The sequence below is a fragment of the Malus sylvestris genome, chromosome 9 (assembly GCF_916048215.2).
Source record: "Malus sylvestris chromosome 9, drMalSylv7.2, whole genome shotgun sequence".
NCBI classification, from domain to species: Eukaryota; Viridiplantae; Streptophyta; class Magnoliopsida; order Rosales; family Rosaceae; genus Malus; species Malus sylvestris.
The window spans coordinates 12,488,943-12,509,960 of record NC_062268.1 but is presented as its reverse complement, the minus strand read 5'-3'; the positions used below and the strand labels follow the sequence as shown (position 1 = coordinate 12,509,960).

Here is a 21,018-nt window from a genome sequence, read left to right as displayed (position 1 = left end):
GAATTTTTAATTGAAGGATTATTGCTCTAATTAAATTAAAATAAGAAATTATTATTACAATTTTCTGTATTTTAAAATTCTAACTCCACTATTGTAAAGTCGCATCAACCAAGTAATAAAGAACCAGCAGTTTTTCCGTCCACTGTAAGTATTTAATTTTAAATAAAAGTATTTAAAATAATTCTGATCGTACGATGTACGGTGAACGGATACGATTTGATAATCCGGAGAGGATCCTCATTCATTCTTATAAAAGCTTTGATTTGTATCCTAAATATTGTTTACAAAAAATGTATTCTACTTTCCAACTATAACCTCTCGTTGGCTTCTTTAAAATATTTATTTTTTTATGAGAAACTATACACTAAAGTTCTCAATAATATTACAAAGGAACGAGGGACCAAGCAATAATTAGAAGCTTAATTCCTGCAAAAAATATTACACTTTAAAAACAACTTTCCTGCAAAAAATAAAACGAATACATCTAATAACTTGGTTTCATCATCGCTCACAAAAATAAAAAGCCCAATGGGACATTCTGGCCCAAATCCTCAAGCCCAACAGACTTCAAGTCTTCAAAATCTGAGCCAAGAGCAACTAATTGCTTAAATTAGGCAGTGAAATTTCAAGTACAATGCAACTAAGGAAAATCATTCACACTGATCATTTTCAAGTAAAAAATTTCGAAACAGAAACTGTACAATTTGCTCTTTCAATTCATAGTTTTATTACGAAAGAATGAACCAACATACTAATTCTTCGAATCCGAGAGCACTGTCTATTCTTCACCTACAAGAAATTACCCCGGAGCTGCTAAACAATGTAAAACCATTGCAAAAACAAATGCCAACATATCTGCAGGACAGAAGACTGAGCAGCACTGAGTATGTCAAAAAGTGAGAGATGATCAGTCGATCATCTTGTATTCCTTTCGGTCTTTCATTATCCTCAGCCCGACATATCTGCCAAAATTGGATCAAACAAAGTAGTCAGTTTTCAAGAACATTTCATTGTGCACAATTGCAAATGTAATGACTGGGGATTTGAGGATAAACTTACCTCCCAAGCATCATAAGAGTAGCCTGGGGATTTGTCCCAGGTGATATACCGAATGTTGATCCATCGACAACTCTGAGTGCATCAGTACCAATGACCCGGAAATCACCATCAACCACCTTTCCTATCATGCATCCCCCATGGTAGTGCCATATGGTGCTAACAGTGCGCCGGCAGAAATCTGCCATCAGCTCAAAGTTTGATTGGTCTACAGGCAATGCAGGTCCCACAAACCTAAAGTCTTTGTTCCCAAACCAGCCCTGGAACTTGAAATCCTCCATAGACCTGGTCTTGAGTATATCACCAATCTTGCGCGTCCCATTCACACACCTATGCACATCCACCGGGTTGCTGAAGTAGTTGAATCGAACAATTGGGTTCACGTTGACATCTGTTGAAGCCAACCTCAGAGAACCAGCTGAGGTTGGCCCAATGGTTTTCTCCATGAGGGTTGCCACTGTGAGGTAGAGAGGCGCAGATGGCGTCCGAATGAACACAGACCTTGCTGGAGATGCAAAAGGTATAACATTGGAGGCTGCTTCAATGTAAGCTCCTGATTCAGTAATTCCCACAACCTGTATTAGTGAGTGCTCCAGTGGGATTGGTGGCACAATTGAGATACCATTTCTCGGATTATCGTAGAGATACTGCCCAACATAAGAAAGATGATGAGCCACTGGAATCCCCCATGATGAAAGATACGGCCTCGGGCCAATACCACTCAGCAGAAGCAGCTGTGGACTTCCAATGGCACCAGCTGAGAGAATCACCTCACCATGTTCACGTAACACAGCATGGTGATACCTCCCGACGCTGTCACGAAAAACAACCCCCACTGCAGACTGCCTGGACGCTGGAGATGGCCCAGTTGAAGCCAACAGAATCCTCTCCACACTGGCATGAGTCACAACTTTGATGTTCAGTGGTTTTGCATAATTGAGAAGATCTGCAGCACTGTGTCTCCTTCCCAAAGTGTCAAATGTTGAACCACCAATCTTGGTCCCCACCACATGATCCAAATTGAACCCATTGTAGGGATCAACGCCAGCTTCCAATAACCCATCTCGAACTGCCGATTGCCAAGTCCTCAGCTCTGGCCGAAACACAATTGCCCTTTCAACCCACTCGTACGACTCATTCACCATTTGGAGATCCCAATCGACACTGGTTTTCATGTAAAAGTCCTGATCTGCACGGCTGTAGAAACCAGCATTTATGGCACTGCTGCCTCCAAGAATGCGGCCTCGGACATTTGCAACTCCTTCTTCAGATGTGAAGGCTTGAGTAGGTGAGTCAAGGGAGTTGACATCCATGAGTGTGGCCAAGAAACCTTCTTTGGTCATCAAGTTTCGATTTCCATAAGCAACCCCACCCCGTTCGAGCAAGAGCACTCGAAACCTAGATGATAATGTCGCAGCCAAGGGGCACCCAGCAGTGCCACCTCCTACAATAATGTAGTCATAATAATCTTCCGTTGGAAAATCGGTGGCGTTGACAACAAATTTGAGGTAACTTGGCTCTGCAAAAAGAACACAGAAGAATCAGACACAGTTAGGTTCATAGAGGCATCAAAGCAAACGTATACGGTACAGAAATCGCCGTCTGTTTGGTTACCAAGAAAACTCATAGCAAAAACACGAAATTTCAGTAACTTGGCTTTGTAAACAACAGAGAAGAAATTATCCTCTGTTTGGTAACCCAGAAAACTCACAGAAAAAAAAATTCCAAGAAATGAAAGTATGCGACATGGAAATCAAACTTATAGCTATCTAGAAGAAAAACAGAGGAGAAATTAACCCCTTTTTGATTGCCCAGGAGAAATTGCACTTTCTTGCAATTTTTTTTCAGATACCAAAGAGAACCCAATTGAGAACGGGTTTCAGAAACATCAAAAAGCAAAAACCCATAAAACCCAGAGAGAAGGAAAAGAAAATCCATATGTGGGCCTAAATCTTTAACCCCAAGAAAGACTCAGAGTTTCGTTAGATTCACTAAATCAGTACAGAGAAGCTCAATCCACTGTTTGGTTTCCAAGAAAAAAGCAGAAGAAAAATGAAAACTTTGCAGCATTTCAACCACGATTGCATTCCCCATCCCAATTTCTTGCATGCATTCAGAAATTTACGCCAAAAAAACGAAGGAATTCGTACGAATCGAAGGAAAAAAAGAGAGAATTTCAGTTACCCTGATGAGAACGGTGCGAGCCGCGCGTCCGGGCGTCGGCGATAATGGCGTTGACAAACAAGAAGAAGAACGCCAAGTGTAGAAGGTAGAACGCAATGGGCCTCGGCATTGTTTGGATTTTCCCAGCGTTTCTTGGAGGAGAGAGAACTTTCTCGGTGTTTCTTGGAGGAGAGAGAAAGAGAGAGAGAGAGAGAGAGAGGGGAAGGGAAGGAGCTAGAGAGAGGACTGTTTCTCTGCAAAAGTAGTAGAGAGGAAGATAGTGCCTTTTTGGTTAAACATTCAGATGGAAGATCGTTATTTAGCGGCAAAGAGCGTTAATCCCCTGCGCCCGTGAGCAAGAGAAGCCCATCTAATAACCGGATCACCAGCCGTTCCATTTACGAGGATCCCACTTCTCAAGAAATCGACGGGTAAAACAGTAATTGCGTATCAAGGGTGGGGTCGACGGAATAACTGCCTAATTGGATCTCTGCCGTTAAACACGAAAATGCTGTCGTAGTTGCAATTCAACAGATTCTGAGAACCGAAACGACGGCGTATAAAAGCAAAAACAGGTCATCGCACTTTCAAACTTATTGGCCGATAGACTCTCATCAGATAAGAGGCCTCTCAGTGCGAGCTGAACACCCAGCACAGGAATTTCAGGTAATCGTATTGTTTTTATTTGGTTAATAAATTATTGCAATTTTCTTAATTTTGAAATTTAGCTGATCAATTGCACCTGCAAAAGATTTGAACTTTGAATAACGAATTTAGGGTTTATATGTTTTAAGGGAAAATTTATGAACTTTGAGTAAATTTTGATTTGTTATGTTAATTAGCAGTGTGATATATGTGCTGGGTTTTGATAATTAAAAGAAAATGATTTCCGCACGTCCTTGTTTATTTTTGTCCCTCGATTCTCCTTTTGAGTTGATCAATCCAAAGGCGGGAAATAAACAAGGGTATGCGGAAATCACTTCCCTGATTGAAAAATGATGAAGCTTTATCCTTCGTATGATTTTCGGTTGCATTTTTTTCTAAAGAAGATTTTGTGTGAATTTTGATGTGTGTTATTGTGAAGAGAAGATTGAGTAGTTGTTTTTGTTACTATTTTCTAGTTTTTGAGTGCAGATGGATCTTAATGATCTTAACAAGGTGTGGGAAATCAAACCACTAAAGAAGATTGGGGAAGAGGATGCAAGGGAAATACTTGAGAAGGTAGCGAAACAAGTGCAGCCGATAATGCGCAAACGTCAATGGAAAGTCAAAGTGCTTTCGGAATTCTGGTAGTGTATGTTTGTTCTTCTCTTACCATGATTTTTATGTGTGTTTTGTTGTATATTTACTGCTGTCTGTCTGCAACTTTGAAATGCAGTCCTGCCAATCCTGGTCTTCAGGGGCTCAATGTAGGAGGAGGTGTTGAAATTAAGCTCAGACTGCGGAGGCCGAACAGTGATTGGGTTTTCTACCCGTATGAACAGATCCTTGATACAATGCTGCATGAGCTCTGCCACAACGAACATGGTCCTCACAATGCTGACTTTTACAGACTTTTGGATGAGATCAGAAGGGTAATTATCTTAATCCCCTTTCATGGTGTTTTTCATTGTTTTCTTCTAATGTTTTGCATATGAAAACTAATGGCCTTGTAAGAGTATCTTCCGTTGAGAACCTTCTGTTGTGTACAGTATCTACTTCGATGGCGTTAGATTGGTTAAGAACTGCCTGGAGTATGGTTTCTATATGAATTCAAAGCATACATCCGACTCAAAGTAGCTTCTTATTTTATTTGAAAGCTGTCCTAACTGATGGAAATTCTGTAATTTCCAATGGAAGATACAGACATGAATTGTCTTATTCAGGTTTTCACTTGTAAAAGAAAGTTCATCTTAATCTTAAGGATTAGATGCGGTGTTAAAAAATTCTTAATCACTACTGTGACTAACAGCACCTCCTGTGAGCACATTTCTGTCTAGAATCTTTCCTTAATGCATTTTAAATCTAAAGTGAATCATCTGAGTTCTAGAGCAAATTACTGCAACTCAAAAGCAATCACTTTTTGGAATGTCCTACGAAGCCTTGTTGAATGATCATACTACTTATGCATGTATACATTCACGGGACCTACTTACCTGCAGTGCATTTGTATATCAATGCGCATGTTTGTTGTATAATATAAGGGAGGTGTGGAATATCTCCACTTGAATAAGAATATGCACTTGCATTGGCTTGACGGTATCTTACTACCTTGTCTTGGACAATTGTGGGTTCTTCCATTGGTCTGATCGTATTAGATGATCTGGGTCTGGAATTGTTTATAGAACTCCGTTTCATCACAGTCCATATTTCTGAAGTATCATGCATAACCTGTTCCTAGATGGCCTTAATTATTTAAGCTTTAAAAGCACAAGAAAGCTTTTAAATAATATGATCCAATATTGTTTCGCCCTCTAATTTCATTTGTGTTCCATTCCTTAGTTTATTAATTTCGTCATCCTTGCCTCTCTTCTGATCGTATGGGGTCAGCCACATGAATTCTTGTCTGCCCTTTTGTTTTCATGTCCAGTATCTCCTTATAACTATAATATTTAGGTTTAATTATAAGCTCTAAGAGGCTCAAGTAAAGCCTTTCACTATTTTGCGTGATGATTTGCTGCAGACTTATCCCTGGACAAGAGTTTCCGTCAAGTCCTACTACTATTAAAGGTTTATATTATTTTCTAACTTGTAATTTCTGTTGTTGCTCTGAATTGAAACTTTTGGTAACGTGTTGTTCCATAATATACATCTTCCTAACTTTGTGATGATATTCTTTAATAGTTCATTTAAGTCCCCTCATTATCAAATTGCTTGAGTTAGCATTTTCGACTGTAGTTCTATAGTTTATATAGATGGATGCTTTATGGACGATGGTCCATCACTAATTTGGTCCCGCGTTTTCTGCAGGAATGTGAGGAACTGATAGCTAAGGGGATTTCAGGCACGGGGCAAGGATTTGATCTTCCTGGAAGACGTTTGGGTGGTTTCTCCCGTCAAGCCCCTCTGTCATCTATTCGCCAGACTGCCTTGGCTGCTGCTGAAACCAGAGCACGCCGTGGAGCTTTGTTACCATCAGGGCCTAAGCGTTTAGGTGGCGATAGCAACATTAAGGCAGCTTTGAGCCCAGTACAAGCTGCTGCTATGGCTGCAGAAAGGAGACTGCATGATGATTTATGGTGTGGGTCCAAGTCTTCGGAGGGTGACATTGGAGTACATGGGAACATTGGAACTTCTCAAAGGCCACAACCGTTCGCATTTACTGATGGTGTCTCTAATATTAAACCGAAGCCAGGTCAGGAAGAAATGGATGATCAAGCAAAGTGGAAATGCAGTATGTGCACTTTATTAAATAAGGTAATGTTATTCTATGCATAGTTTTGTCAAAAATTTGAATACAAAACTCCTTCTCTGTGTGTGTGTGTGCGAGTGCATACTGTAGAGTATATGCGATCATCAACGTGCATTCTAATGCTTTGAAGTTGTTTCAGCCATTGACATTGAGATGTACAGCCTGCGGGACGCTAAAAGAGGACCTGAAGTTTAAGGTTTGGTCTTGCAAATTTTGTACCCTAGACAACAGAGTCGAGCTAGATAGATGCTTAGCTTGTGGAGAATGGAGATACTCGTCCGGCCCTCCTGTCCCTACCCATGGACCTTACGTCGGTACATGAGAAAGAGTGGTTCTGAATCAGCTGGGGACTCTCGACGAGTTATACAGAATGATCTTATGTACACACTTCAACAACTACACATGACATGACTATGTTTATTATAGTGATCTAATTTGATAGTACAGATTGTGTTTGAGTTATATAATATTAATCCTAAGGAGTGTTTGTGAATGTGTTTGGACGGAAAAATGGTTGGTTATTCCGCCCGAAAATTGTTTCTCAGTTCGGTGGCCCTGGAATGATAGTTCGGTGGCCCTGCAAATTTTCCTTCGACTGCAGTCTGCAGTACCTATACTATATGATCGCCGGAGGTGTTAAGAGGAGCATGGACGTGGTTCTGAGTATTTAGTTCATTTGGGGAACTAGGAATTTTATCTTGCCCGGAGTTCCGATGTGATTGTACGCCAATCTCTGTTGATCAAGACGTTCAGAATTTTATCTTCCCTTCCCTGTTCATCTATGAGCTCGTACCAAAATTCTCGTGGCCACACACCCCACCACCGCCACCGCCACTTTTTTCCATGGAAAAAGTCATCTCTCTTAGCTCGAGTGCTATATTTAGTAGATGCCATATTACTCGAATCGAGATGGGCTCAAGCAATGGGAATGAGGCAAAAAAGGTGGAAATGCATGGATTCAACTTTTGGTTCACCAAGACTTTTGTCATTCTTTTCAAAATCTTCTGAAATGTTTTCTTTTTACGTGTATAAAGACTTACTTGCTAGAGAGATTATCGTTTTAAACCACATGATGTGGTTGTTAACGCTTGGTCTTCTCTTTTAAATGATAACACGCAATGGGTTGACGAAGACTACCCTAATCACCAGGACTATCAATTTGATTTTGATTTTGATTTTATGAGATTCAAAATCATGAAATCGTATATTGCATTAAACTATTATATTCACTCGTATACATACTTGGTCAACTTAATGTGTAGACTCTGGTGATTGTGCTAAACTACTTTACTTTTCATTTTTTTCCAAATTTTTTGGTTCTTATTTTATTGTCTTGAGGGTAACGGACACTAGTTTGGAGGGGAACTCAATGTTTTGTTTTTGGTAAAGAGAGGAACTCAACGTTTGATTGGTACGAAAATGTCAAAATCTCATCTTCTACAAATAGACCAACCCAATGTATACCATAGCATGCATTTCATGTCCACATACAGAAACAAATGTACCAATCCAAGCCATGTACTATTCTAATTTCCGTCCTTTGGTTTGAAATTTTTTATTTCGTGTGACACAACAACGTCGTGTTATCAATATCATTTGTTTAACACATATTTATTAGTATTATCATTTAGCATGACTGTCATACTATTATATTATGTTATTTAACTACGTTTTATAATATGGTTAAACAACATGAATCGACATTCTTAGTTCGACGACATATCAACTATATCATTCACTCATAATATAACACTTAATTAGAAACATCAGATGACGTTACGGTCTTCACATCCAACAATTTTTCCTTTTGTCGACTACGTAATATTATTATTATCAAGTGCTACTTAACCTAACCTTATGCATATCTTCTTTTTCCATTAATATAATCTAAATTGGGTTTAGACTTGGGATTACGATTAGGATTTGCCTCTAATTAAAAAGATTAGAATAATAGCCACCAACCATGTGAAAAACACACAATTATATACAGCTGTGCTGGAGGCTGGAGGCTGGAGGGCTTCTATTTTCTCTTGGCTTGCTTGACGGGTTTGTTTACAAGGAACAAAAACATCAAACAAGAAGATGCTAGGAAATGCAGAAGCTCTGATCTTTCAATGGAACGAAAGCGCCCAGCAAACTACCAAGAAACACCCAAAAATAATGGTAGGCAGGGCACAAGGGCTGACTTGATGGAACTCAAAGGCAAAAGGTCGGGTTTTAAGTTGGGGAAAGCAAAGAAAAATCTGACAAACCCAAAAGAAAAAGTCCACTGCTTTTGTCACATACGGACACAAACTTACACGTATAATTGTCAAATCGCTGTCTTGGTCTCTCTACTTCTCCAAACCATGCATACATCTTTTTCTTCACCAACACGTTCATGGGATTTTTCCGTCGTGATTCGAAGTATTCTATATTCTGAGATTTTTATCTGGTAGATTTGTAATAAAAATTGCTTAAGAGCATGCTACATTTTTTGCGTGTTTCAATAAACTTGATGTGAAAGAGAGAAGCAAATTTTGACTTATGTTTTAGGTCACAAGGGCATTTTCGATAGAAGAGTTAAATTTGGAAAGATAAAACAACGTTTTAGCTCCCAATTTGCACCTCATAAAATGGAGAGGTAAAGAGTTGTTCTAGCAACTTCGGTCATATGCTCTATCTACAATTCTTTTTTTATCTTTGGAAGGATGCTTATTTAGTTGAATAATGTACATAACCAATGACGAAATATTGTAAGAAAAGAATTATTAAATAATGATTATGCATAATCCTTAATTATTAGCACAATTAAAGATTCTGATTAGCATCTGTCGACTAGGCATTACTAGTTTCATTCCGACCAATAATGCTGCAGCACCAATAGCCTGGGCCCCACGTAATCAGATGTGGGCCCATTTATATCGGTGTAGGGCCCCACCCACTCAAAAGAACGAACCCGTTCCAAGCTCGAAACCAAATTAACCTTGCTTGACCGCCGGCGGGTAACCCAAAGACAATAACAACCTTTTTATTTAATTTTAATTTTTTTTTCCCTCCTCTGCTCTCTGTTCCCGGGTTCATGTAAGCTCACGAACCAACTTGCAGAATTGTGCTGTTACGCGTTGTACGCTTCAAGTGCCAAAGGGTAAACTAGGTACCACGGTACAACGATGTAAGGCAATAACAATGTGCCTCACCGCACCCGATTATAGCTGCCTAATTATTTGTCTTAGTATTTTCTGGGAAAATCACGCGCGGACCATTTAAGAGCATACTTAATAGAAATGTGAAAAAATAAACATCATATGTTTATTTGATAGTTAACGTGATAAATGTACAACCTATTTTTAAAAAGAAATTAAATAGATTAATTTTTAAATTTTATAATTAGTGCATTAATAGAATATACATAATTAAAAAAATTAATTAACAGCACTTTTGGACCTTTTTTATCTTTACATTTAATTTCGTTACATTCTATCTAAGATTTGACATAGTGCTTGTTTGGATGTGCTTTTAAAATCACTAAAAGAAACTTTTGGTGAAAATGTTTTTAGAACCAATCCATAGTTAAAATGCAAGTAAATTCTGGAAAAGCACTTAAAGTGCTCTTTGGAAGAAGCACATAACTGGTACTTTTTGCAAAAAGCACTTTAAGTGCTTTTGGAACAAAAAGTTATTTTCTTTAAAAGCAGTTTAGTTATTTTAAAGGTAAATCTAAACGAGTTCATATAATTTAAAATCTAAACTTTACATTTTAATTTTAACTATTTTCTAATGACATAAAATAAAACTACAAAACCCAAAAATGCTCGACGGTCCCACCACCAAAGACACCTCCTCCAATATCTGACTGGTCCTTGTCTCCCACTCTCTCCATCAGCGCGTGGCCCTTAATTCTCGATTCCCTCCCCCTTCTCTGGGCCTCTTTGCTTTTTAATTTACATGTTTTTAATTTATTTTTAATTCTTGAGAAAAGAAAGCTCCGGTTTGTTCCTTCCTTTTTCATTTTCTCGCTGTTTCCTCCTCTTTTCCTCGCACAATGAAGTCTCCGATTCTCGGAACGAAAAATCAAATAAAATATTTATAAAATAAAAAAAAGAGAGAAAAACGACATCAATCAATCACTCAACCAATCAACGAAACAAACGATGACTCGTGATCCTCACGACCTCCATCATCGTCGTACTCCTCATTAACCCGAACGCCCCTCCCTCGCTCCCTCCCTCCCTCCAATCCATCGGACCCCCAAAGAAATCGCGATTTCAACTCCGACCTCGGCAACTGCGTCGTTTCAAACAAGTAGTACAGTCGTCGCTGTCGTCATCCGATCATGAGGCCGATGCAGCCGCCGCCCGGAACAAACCCAGCAGTGGTGGCCCCACCACCGAGGCGGGACAACCAGAGACGACGTCGTCACGACCTAACCCTACCGCTACCTCAGCGGGACACCTCGCTTGCAGTACCGCTCCCTCTCCCTCCGCCCGGTCCGAGCTCGGCCCAGTCGTCCTCGGCCCACAGCGCGGCCCAGCAGCTCATCAACTTCTCCGAGCTCGAGCGCTCCAACCGCATCGGGAGCGGAACGGGAGGCACTGTCTACAAGGCCATACACCGCCCGACGGGCCGGGTTTACGCGCTCAAGGTGATTTATGGCAACCACGATGACGCCGTGCGCAACCAGATCTGCCGCGAGATCGAAATACTCCGCGACGTCGACAACCCCAACGTCGTCAAGTGCCACGACATGTTCGACCACAACGGCGAGATCCAGGTTCTGCTCGAGTACATGGACGGCGGGTCGCTGGAGGGCCAGCACATCGGGAACGAGAAGGCCCTCTCCGATTTGGCCAGGCAAATCCTCAGCGGCCTCGCCTATCTCCACCGGCGGAAGATCGTCCACCGCGATATCAAACCCTCGAATCTTTTGATCAACGCGAGGAACCAGGTCAAGATCGCCGATTTCGGAGTGAGTCGGATTCTGGCTCAGACCATGGACCCCTGCAATTCTTCCGTCGGGACCATCGCATACATGAGTCCGGAGAGGATCAACACCGATCTCAATCACGGCCAGTACGACGGCTACGCCGGCGATATATGGAGCCTTGGGGTCAGCATATTGGAATTTTACATGGGTCGGTTTCCGTTCTCGGTGGCGCGAGGAGGCGATTGGGCTAGCTTAATGTGGGCTATTTGTATGTCTCATCCGCCTGAAGCGCCGCACAGTGCTTCCAGAGAGTTCAGGCATTTCATTGCTTGTTGCTTGCAAAGAGAGCCGTCTAAGAGATTGTCGGCGGCGCAGTTGTTGCAGCACCCTTTTATCTCCGGCAATGGCGGTGGCCAGCCCCAGCAACCCCATCAGAATCTTCACCATCTGCTGCCTCCACCGAGGCCTCTTTCTTCTTAGCTCAAATAGTGTACTTTCTTCTACCTTTGGTTTCGCTGCCCAGTTACTCTCCGCTGTTGGTTTTTTTCTTTCCTTTTTGATGATAATCATAATGATCATATGATGATTTTGTGTTTTTGCTGTTCGATTTGGAGAAATTGGGGAAATGGGTTGCCTTTGTTTTCTTGTTTTACCTTCTAATTGACTTTAATTTTTAAGTAATTAGACCCTTTTAGATATTATGTGATTGATTGGTGCGTAATTATGTCTCATTGGGCATTGGATTTTGGCTTCTGCAAATGTTTTTCCATTTTTGGTTAAACTTTTGTTGGGTTTTCCTGGGGAAAATCAAATGTTTGTTTTTTTGATAGAGGAAGACGTTAATCTTTTAGGGTTGGATTAGATTTTGCCCTAGGTAGTTCATATCCATGCACACAGATCCATATCATCAGTCTCACAGAGAAGAGTTTAATGGAACTGGGAAGCTGCAGCTTTTACCTTTTCTTTTACGGAACTGGATCCTCTCCGGATCCAAGGGATCTGAGCCAAAATGAGCAATGCTTCTGGATCATTGAAATTTGATCAAACGGTTACAAATATAGGCTCCCTCTAAAGGTATAATAATTGTAGACATTGGATCAAATTTCAATGGTTCGGATGCATTATTCAGCGGGCTCAGATCATTTTGGATGCAGCGAGGATCCAGTTTCTTCTTTTACATCTCCTTTTCTCTTTTTGTCTGGATGGGTTTGTGTGTGTGATCAAGGAGAAGAACTTTTATGCAACAAGGACACCAAGGTGGTGCCCCGAATCAGTCACGCGATGCCATTTGGCAGAAAGTTAAAACTTATGGCGTCGCGTGATAGATTTGGAGTATCGTCACCTGGTTGCATGTAAGTTTGAGTGGGTTGCATTTTCCTGAACTGTTAATAAGTATTACACTGGAATTGATCATTAATGAGCCTAGTTGCTAGGGTTTAAACAAAAAAAGCTATGGAAGGACATGTTAATAATGGAGGACACTGGTGTGTGATGAGGATTTATTTGTTCTTTGTCCCCTCCATCATCAAGGCTGTCAATATTCGTTTCTCTTTCTTTGTCGGTGAAATCAGTGGTGTAATTCTATTATTTATATATGTTTATATATGTTTTGATCACAAGTGAATATTCTGCACTAATCTACACTAAAAGAGAGAGGGAGTGAAATATTCGAATCCGGAAATTGTCGGTTTAAGAGAAAGATCAAAACGATTAGGGCAATCTGTCACTTGCAATCGCGATGATTTGATTTTTTTTTTTTTTAGTTTATTTGCTGCTGTTCGATTAGCTACTCGTAACTCATTTGCTTGTGCAGCATTTTGATTAAATTTGCATGCATAAACCTTTATTGTTTGGAACAATATTATAGGCCTAATTGGATAAATACTCTTCGTGATAATAAAGTATTCGAAGATGGTCTCTGTGTTAAAAAAATCAGACTTAAAACTCTTGCAATGAAATCTGTTTGGAATTAAGCCAAAATCAAAATTTCCGTCAATTTCTCCATTCAGCTTCCTTTACTTATAGTGCAACCTCTTCAACGAGTTTCTCATCATTGTTGGTTTAGAAACTTACTAGCTGAATCTAACCAAGAACAAGCTTGAACTCCAACAATCTTATATGAGAGCAACAGTGAATCAAAGTCTTTGAGCACTGATTTGATAAATTTGTCATTTTTTTCTCTATTACACAAAACTTGATTTGATAAATAGATGAATTAAATCCATATCTTTTCTTTATCAGATTAGAACAAAAAAAAATCTCTTACTGAAAAATTCACAGGTGCAACTACAAATCTATACTAATTAATAAAACACTCATTGTCAACCAAAACTCTATGAAATAACCAGTTTAATCGTCTAATTAAAACAGAACATGAATAAGAAATATGGGACATAAATGTAATTTCACACAACCAAATTTTGCTGTGTTTTTTTTCAAAGTCTCACCTATATATAATCCTAACATATTTCTAATTAAAAAAATAAAAAAAAATAAAAAAATTTCCCGCACCCACATTCTCTATCACTCTCTTCCTCTCTCCTTCTATTTCAAAAATAAAAAATAAAAAATTTCACACTTTGTGTGCCCCTATGCTAGTATTATATTAAAATAATCTACAATAAATCTGGTTGCTCAGTAAATTCGAATTTTTTTTCTTTTTTTTTTTGATAAATAAAACTTAGAATTTCAGAGCAAAAATACGGTAGAGATGTAGATGACTTTTTCCTTCCCCTCCAGCCATATGCATCCCAAGTGCAAGACATGGTGATGGAGGTAACAGTTAAGTTGATTCTAAGCTATGGTTGGCCGCTTCGCAATTGGCAGTGGCCGGGGAGGAAGCTTTGGTTGAGAGTGTGGAGTCATGGCTTAGAAGTTTAACGAAGAATTAATGGAAAATTTTATTTTTGGGCTTAAATCCTGATTGACTTCACTATAAAGGGTTGCAATTCGGGTGTTTTTTTTTTTTTTAACCATGAGGCTACCTTCTATCTACCCTATTACCACGAGGACCGTTCATCCAATTAGGTCTAATATTACGTCCGCAATCTAGGATTCTACTTCGATGGCTATGAGCTCTGGATTCACAAGACCACATAATCCAAATCAATCCACGTCATTTAGCATTCATAACCTTCAATGCTAATGAAATTTTTTTTCCACATTTTAATATAGTTTTGGTGCTTTTAATTAAAGTGTAATTTAAGCCTTTAATGGTCCAAGTGATTATTTTTTAGAAGCCTCCATAAACCAACTTTCCTCAAAAGAGATTATTTTCCCAATTGGGTTACAATTCCGATTTCTTTTCGTTTGGATGATTGCGATAACGTGTGAATTTGGTGTATGAATTTATCTTCGGGTTTTATGACAGTGCATAATTTACAATCCAAATGGAAAAAGGCAAAGCCTAAAGTTGCATACCCATGTTTTTATCATATATAGGTTATGATCCAAGACAAACGCTTATACTGGATACTTTGACACACGTTTTTATGAGTCTACTTCGTAATGTATTTCAACGATCCAATAATTTATTTTTTATGTCTTATCTCATAGGTTATGTCTATCAAAAATCACCTAAATTCAAAATTATATAACCGTTGGATTAAGTTTAGTGTTTTTTGTATAACCATATTCGTCATTTTCTTCATTACAATTAAATGTCTTAATGATTTTAAATTTGTTTTTTTTTTTTTGCAAGAATCTATAAATGATATAGTAAAATATAACTGTTGAACAGTTGAATACGGTACGAAATGAACTCTGAAAACGTGTGTCATATACATATGCGTTTCCGTACAGTTTTCCTTGTGTAGCCCCTCTTTTGCAGTCTTGCCTTGGCCGTGTGGAAAGAGAGGAGACCACAGATTCACGTCCTGACTAATAGGAGATGATGATCCACACCTATTCTGGGGACTGGATTTAAATGAGCGATGATCGATGAAAGGAATGTACATATATATTCTAATACAAGCAATATTCTGCACTAATTTATGTTAAATAAAGAAGAGTAGGTTTGAACTAACGATCCAGTGAATTAATAAAAACTATAATCATCACGACAATTCACCGCTTGAAGTGTAGAACTACTTCCAAGGCAAGGAGTCAAGTATTATCTTATAATTCCAAATTAATTTCGCCACTCCCGCCCACGACTTGGGTTAATTAACCTCAAGGGCTGAACATTTAGGGTCTTTTCAAACCCTACCAATTACCAAAAGACAGCCATACTAAAACACTGTATTTAACAAAACCTAGCCCAATCACAGAATCTTTTATACCTAAACAACAAAGGGTACGTTCCAAACATTGGAAAAACTGCAACCAAATGCAGACATGGCAACATCCCCTCTTCCCACTTGGTTGCTTTTCCAATTGTCATGCCCCTAACCTAACACACATCAGCCTCTAATCAATGTATTCACTTTTGGATTTCCATGCATAGATATCTCATAGCCCCACCCAAAACCTATCCACTGCAATCCACTCCAATCCAATCCAATCTAATCCTGCCTCTCCCACTTTTAGTACCACTTTTGTCCTGCAAGGGTTAAAGTAAATCATTTAGTCCCAACTTATATGGGATGGAACCAAAAGCAGCTCAACCTTTCATTCTCCTAACAGTAAAGAGCCTGGTTAATCAATCCACTTGGATGGGAGGGCAAAACAAACGCATGAACTCGACTGAAAGGGTAAATGCTTTTAACACTTGAGCTATCTTCTGCTTGCAATGCGTTTGGATCTCTGAGTTGCTTCAAGAGAGAGAAAGATATAATGTATGTCTATAAGTGACATCGTACGATCTAATTCAAATGTTCTCGTAGCCAAACAAGCTATCAGAATTAATGTGTTCACATGATCTAATGTCACAGAATTTCATATGGATGATCAATCACATTATGATAGTTGTTATGAGAGTGCTAAGGAGACTCTTTTAGAACTCGTTTGGATGTGCCTTTAAAATGACCGAAAGTGCTTTTGGTGAAAATATTTTTAGAACCAATCCTTAGTAAAAATGCAAGTAAATCCTGGAAAAAACACTTAAAGTGCTTCCTGAAAGAAGCACATAATTGATGCTTCTTGCAAAAAGCACTTTAAGTGCTTTTGAAACCCAAAAACATTTTCTCTGAAAGCGCTTTTAGTAATTTCAAAAACACATCCAAACTAGCCTTTAAAATTTAGGTTTCTCTATAAATTTCTATCATCTCATGCTTTTAGCACAATATTTTATAATATTAACACGGGAATTGACGTTAAACTGTGAAATGAAAAAGAATCCATAGATAGTCACATTTTGAAGGATTCCCCTTCGCATTTCTCATGTGTTATTTCAAAAGCAAAACGATGAGCATGCTTCATATACGGGAATATATACATATAATAAAACACGAGAAAACTAAGAAAATGGTAATGAAAATATGAACTATGAGGTCAACGATCTTTTTAGGGTAAATTACATAATACCCCATCAGGTTTGAGGTCTATTACAACCTTAAAATATTTCACTTTCATACCTCATGTACTATTTTATTTCAAAATAATATCTTCATTAGATTTTCCATCCATTGGTCTTTTAAATGCTGACGTGGCTGCCACGTGGCAAAAATAATAATTTTTTATACATTAAAAATATTATAATATTAACCATATTAAAAAAATAACCAGAAAAACCCGAACCCAGATCAGCACAAATGTGGCAACCACAAAAACCAAAAAAAAAAAAAAAAAAATTATAATAGGGTTAATATTATAATATTTTTAATGTATTAAAAAAATATTTTTTTGCCACGTAGCAACCACATCAGCACAAATGTGGCAGCCACGTCATCATTTAACAGACCAATGGATGGAGAATCTAACCGAGGTATTATTTTGAAATAAAATAGTACGTAAGGTATGGAAGTGAAATGTTTTAAAGATGTTGTATAGGATTGTAATAAATCTCAAACCTAAGGGGGTATTACGTAATTTACCCATCTTTTTCACAAACGAAAGACATAAACTGAGAAGAACGAAGCAACATTAAAAGCAATATAAAAGGAATTGACATTGACACTTCTACAACCAATTAAATTGATCAATTTTCACTTGGGATTCTGCAAGGAAATACGAAATGTTCATTGGATGATATCTATTGGGGTACACCATAAAAAATGTCATTGATATCAAAAATCAATTACATGTTTAGCAAAACGACATGTGACATGTCACGTTTTAATTCTGAAATACGTTAAGAATTGACTTTGGCAGAAGGACAAAACGATAAAACAAAGACATAGAGTCCACTGGAAATCATAAGATATATATGATAATCAATGGAATTAGGCAACAAATTAAACTAGAATAATAAGAGTAACTGAAACCCTACTCCCAAGTGCTCAAACCAAATATATATGTAACTCTGCAAGAAAAGACTGCTACACGACGGAATAATTTCCTGATCGGGTTGTTGCAAACTGGAAGAAACATGTGATGGGCTCAAGGGCGTTTTCAGGAAGTATGGAAATAAAAAGCGCATGAGTTTACGTGAAGACTATCAGCTGCATATAGCTGCGATTGAGGGCGGATTCATGAGAAAGGGCAAGCTCGAAAAAGGCTATTTTTGAGGACGTTAGAGTCAAGACTGCAGTGGCTAAACGAAGGGATAAAACACAAAATTCTCTTCACGCCAAAACAACGAATTCAAAGAAGAAGACACAATCGCGCTTGGGATGATTGCACTTGACTAACTATTAACCCTTATTATTTTAGGAGCAACGATTTATTTTTTATCGATGCTTGACAAACTGAAAAAAAAGTTGACGAAAACGGGAAAAAGAAGTATGAAAAAACTTGATAATATGTAATGGACCTAAACTGATAAGAAAAACACCTTAGATTAATCCTAATAATGAATCAAATTTGTGGTCTTAAATCTAATCATGATCGTAAGTGTTTTCAGTGACAAAAATTTGTTTTTAATTACCCAAGCTTGCTTCAGTTAGGTCTCATTGAAGTATACAAGACAAGCAACGTCGGAGATAACAATCTCTGAAAGCTTTTGGGACTGAATCCCAACTACTTACACGACGCCATGCACGTGGATCGCGGCTTACAACTGCTTGCCGCCAACTACTATCCGCCGTGCCCTCAGTCAGAACAGATAGTTGGCCTTCGTACCACGCTGATCCTGGCCCATTCACTCTCATTGAAAACGAGAAGATTGACATTCAAGCGTTTTCAACTTTGTTAGAAATCCTTGACAAAGTTGCGCGTGATTTCTGCAAAGCTGAGGTTGCGTGTGAAAGGTGCTGATAAATCCGGAAAAGTTGGTCTTTTGAAATTCGGAGAACGGTGCCTCTTCGATCTTGGAACAAATAGCCTTGTTGCCTCTTCGGTTTTTTAACAAGCGGCCCGGCTTTTGAAATTTGGGGAGAGGTGCCTCTTCTTTTTATAGAGACATTAATTGTGTTCGAAAACACACTTAGAGAGTTGCCGCCTGTAGGAATTTCCTTTTTTTTTTTTTTTTGTATTTCTAAGAATTTAATTTACTTGACCTTCTTCTTCCTTCATCATTTTTTTGCAAATGGATTGCCCATCTGATCGTCGTCTTGATTTGAATGTTGGGGAATATGCTGATGTGTCTTCTCCAGACAACATATGGCACCCATCATTCTTATCCCCCACCGGTCATCTTACAGTTGGGGACTCTGTGATGAAGAATGACATAACCGCTACGGTGGTAGCTAGAAATCTTCTCACCCCCCAAGGACAACAAGATCCTTTTCAAGCGGTCTGATGAGCTGGCTGTTCAGGACTCTCTGGCTTTCAGTGTTCAGTGTGCGGGCTCTGTATCAAATATGGGTCAACGCCTTCTTGCTCGAACTCATCAAGTTGAGTCACTGATGGCTAAGGTGGCGAGTCTTAAGCAAGAGATTATAGGGCTTAAGAGTGAAAACAAAGAGTTGCACATGCTTGCCAATAGTTACTTGACGAGCATGAAGAGAAAGCTTGACCAGCTGCAGGAATCCGAAAGTCGGATTCAGAGTGACCATCAGATGTTTGTGGCTTTACTCCAGAGGCACCTATTGCCTTCGTCCTTTGGAGTTTTACCGAGTGTTGAAGCTCCAAACACTCAACCTCCGATGCATCTTCTTCCTAGAGTTCCGCCGAGTGATGAGGCATCACCTGAACAACCTTTGTGAAGGTTTTTTTGTTTTTTTTTGACTCATGTAAAATGTACATTTATGTGAATTTTTTAGAGAAATCAATAAATGAGCTTTGTTTCACTTAGTGTACTTTTTTTTTTTCACATGGTGCCAGAATCACCAAAAGACTTTATGATTTTTTTTTATATTATTATTATTATTTTCACATAATGTCGTCCACCATCATTTTTTTTACTTTTTATTTTTTTGCTTTCAGCGGTGCTCACACCCACCGCCATCATGAACTTTTTTTTTTATTATTAATTTTTTTTTTTAACTCTTTTGTGCGTGGAGCACCAAACCTTTTTTTTTATGTATACTTTTTTTTTTCTTTACATGGTGCATGCACCTTTTGTCGGCCATATATATATATATATATATATATATATATATATATATATATAACTTTTATATATATAACTTATATATATATATATATATATATATATATATATTTTTTTTTTTTTTTTTAAATTTCTTTTAACGTGGTGCGCACCACTTTGCTTCACTATCCTATTTTTTTATTATATTTTTTTTGTATAAATTGTGATGATGGGCTGAGGAATTTGCAGGGAAGGACGAAGATGGACGGAGAGCTGGAGTCAAGCTTGGGGTACAAAGCGTCGAGCTTCACAACCGGCTAGTCGTTTGACGGCGGTCACTGAAGTTCTTCGCCGACTTTGATAATGGCGACCAAAGTGACGAACTTGAGGTAGTGCAAAGCGTCGAGCTTCATGACCGGCTAGTCGTTTGACGGCGGTCACTGAAGTTCTTCGCCGCCTTTGATCATGGTGGCCAGAGTGACGAGCTTGAGGTAGTGCAAAGCATCGAGCTTCGCGACCGGCTAGTCGTTTGACGGCGGTCACTGAAGTTCTTTGCCGACTTTGATCATAGTGGCCAGAGTGACGAGCTTGAGGTAGTGCAAAGTGTCGAGCTTCGCGACCGGCTAGTCATATGACGGTGGTCACTGAAGTTCTTCACCGACTTTGATCATGGTGGCCAGAGTGACGTGCTTGAGGTAGTGCAAAATGTCAAGCTTCACGACCGGCTAGTCGTTTGACGGCGGTCACTGAAGTTCTTCGCCGACTTTGATCATGGTGGTGATGTTGCCGTGAGTCTTGGTGCTTGGAGCTTTGCAGTGCGTCACTTTTTTACCGTGTGGCAATGTGCAAAAGATTGCGGCAGGATTTCGTTGTGTAATGTCTTTTGGTCACAGTTTTCCTCGGTGGTGACGTTGCCGTGTGATGCTGTGCAAAAGACTGCGGCGGGATTTTGCTATGTAATGCCTTTTGGTTACAGTTTTCCGACGTTGCTGT

The 21,018-nt window shown here is 38.9% G+C and overlaps 3 protein-coding genes across 4 annotated transcripts; 2 read left to right on the top strand and 1 right to left on the bottom strand.

The window, feature by feature from the left end:
- Positions 1 to 572: 572 nt before the first annotated feature.
- On the bottom strand, positions 573 to 3,492 carry LOC126583382 ((R)-mandelonitrile lyase-like). Its single transcript, XM_050247726.1, has 3 exons — positions 3,241 to 3,492; positions 1,060 to 2,575; positions 573 to 962 (listed from the first exon to the last, which is right to left on the bottom strand). Exons 1-3 carry the CDS (start codon positions 3,347 to 3,349, stop codon positions 908 to 910), a joined length of 1,680 nt encoding a protein of 559 aa, XP_050103683.1. The 5' UTR covers positions 3,350 to 3,492; the 3' UTR covers positions 573 to 907.
- A 243-nt stretch (positions 3,493 to 3,735) lies between these two features.
- LOC126583383 (DNA-dependent metalloprotease WSS1-like) lies at positions 3,736 to 7,103 on the top strand. Of its 2 annotated transcripts, none has more exons than XM_050247727.1 (5): positions 3,736 to 3,885; positions 4,354 to 4,508; positions 4,598 to 4,793; positions 6,169 to 6,615; positions 6,750 to 7,103. In XM_050247727.1, exons 2-5 carry the CDS (start codon positions 4,354 to 4,356, stop codon positions 6,930 to 6,932), a joined length of 981 nt encoding a protein of 326 aa, XP_050103684.1. In that variant the 5' UTR covers positions 3,736 to 3,885; the 3' UTR covers positions 6,933 to 7,103. The 2 variants fall into 2 exon arrangements, with proteins under 2 accessions (XP_050103684.1, XP_050103685.1); XM_050247728.1 differs by having other exon boundaries at positions 3,769 to 3,885; positions 4,341 to 4,508.
- Positions 7,104 to 10,606: 3,503 nt separating this feature from the next.
- On the top strand, positions 10,607 to 12,217 carry LOC126582881 (mitogen-activated protein kinase kinase 5-like). The gene has a single exon (XM_050247110.1). It carries the CDS (start codon positions 10,926 to 10,928, stop codon positions 11,994 to 11,996), a length of 1,071 nt encoding a protein of 356 aa, XP_050103067.1. The 5' UTR covers positions 10,607 to 10,925; the 3' UTR covers positions 11,997 to 12,217.
- Positions 12,218 to 21,018: the final 8,801 nt, after the last annotated feature.

What these genes read in the sequence shown, in the direction of transcription:
- LOC126583382 (XM_050247726.1), bottom strand. Translation starts at nt 3,349, where the DNA reads ATGCCGAGGCCCATTGCGTTCTACCTTCTACACTTGGCGTTCTTCTTC. An exon ending in CTCGCACCGTTCTCATCAGG is followed by an intron (nt 2,576 to 3,240) that starts GTAACTGAAATT and finishes TTCTTTTTGCAG; the next exon opens with AGCCAAGTTACCTCAAATTT. An exon ending in ACTCTTATGATGCTTGGGAG is followed by an intron (nt 963 to 1,059) that starts GTAAGTTTATCC and finishes CAATTTTGGCAG; the next exon opens with ATATGTCGGGCTGAGGATAA.
- LOC126583383 (XM_050247727.1), top strand. Translation starts at nt 4,354, where the DNA reads ATGGATCTTAATGATCTTAACAAGGTGTGGGAAATCAAACCACTAAAG. An exon ending in TTTTGGATGAGATCAGAAGG is followed by an intron (nt 4,794 to 6,168) that starts GTAATTATCTTA and finishes CGTTTTCTGCAG; the next exon opens with GAATGTGAGGAACTGATAGC. An exon ending in TGTGCACTTTATTAAATAAG is followed by an intron (nt 6,616 to 6,749) that starts GTAATGTTATTC and finishes AAGTTGTTTCAG; the next exon opens with CCATTGACATTGAGATGTAC.
- LOC126582881 (XM_050247110.1), top strand. Translation starts at nt 10,926, where the DNA reads ATGAGGCCGATGCAGCCGCCGCCCGGAACAAACCCAGCAGTGGTGGCC.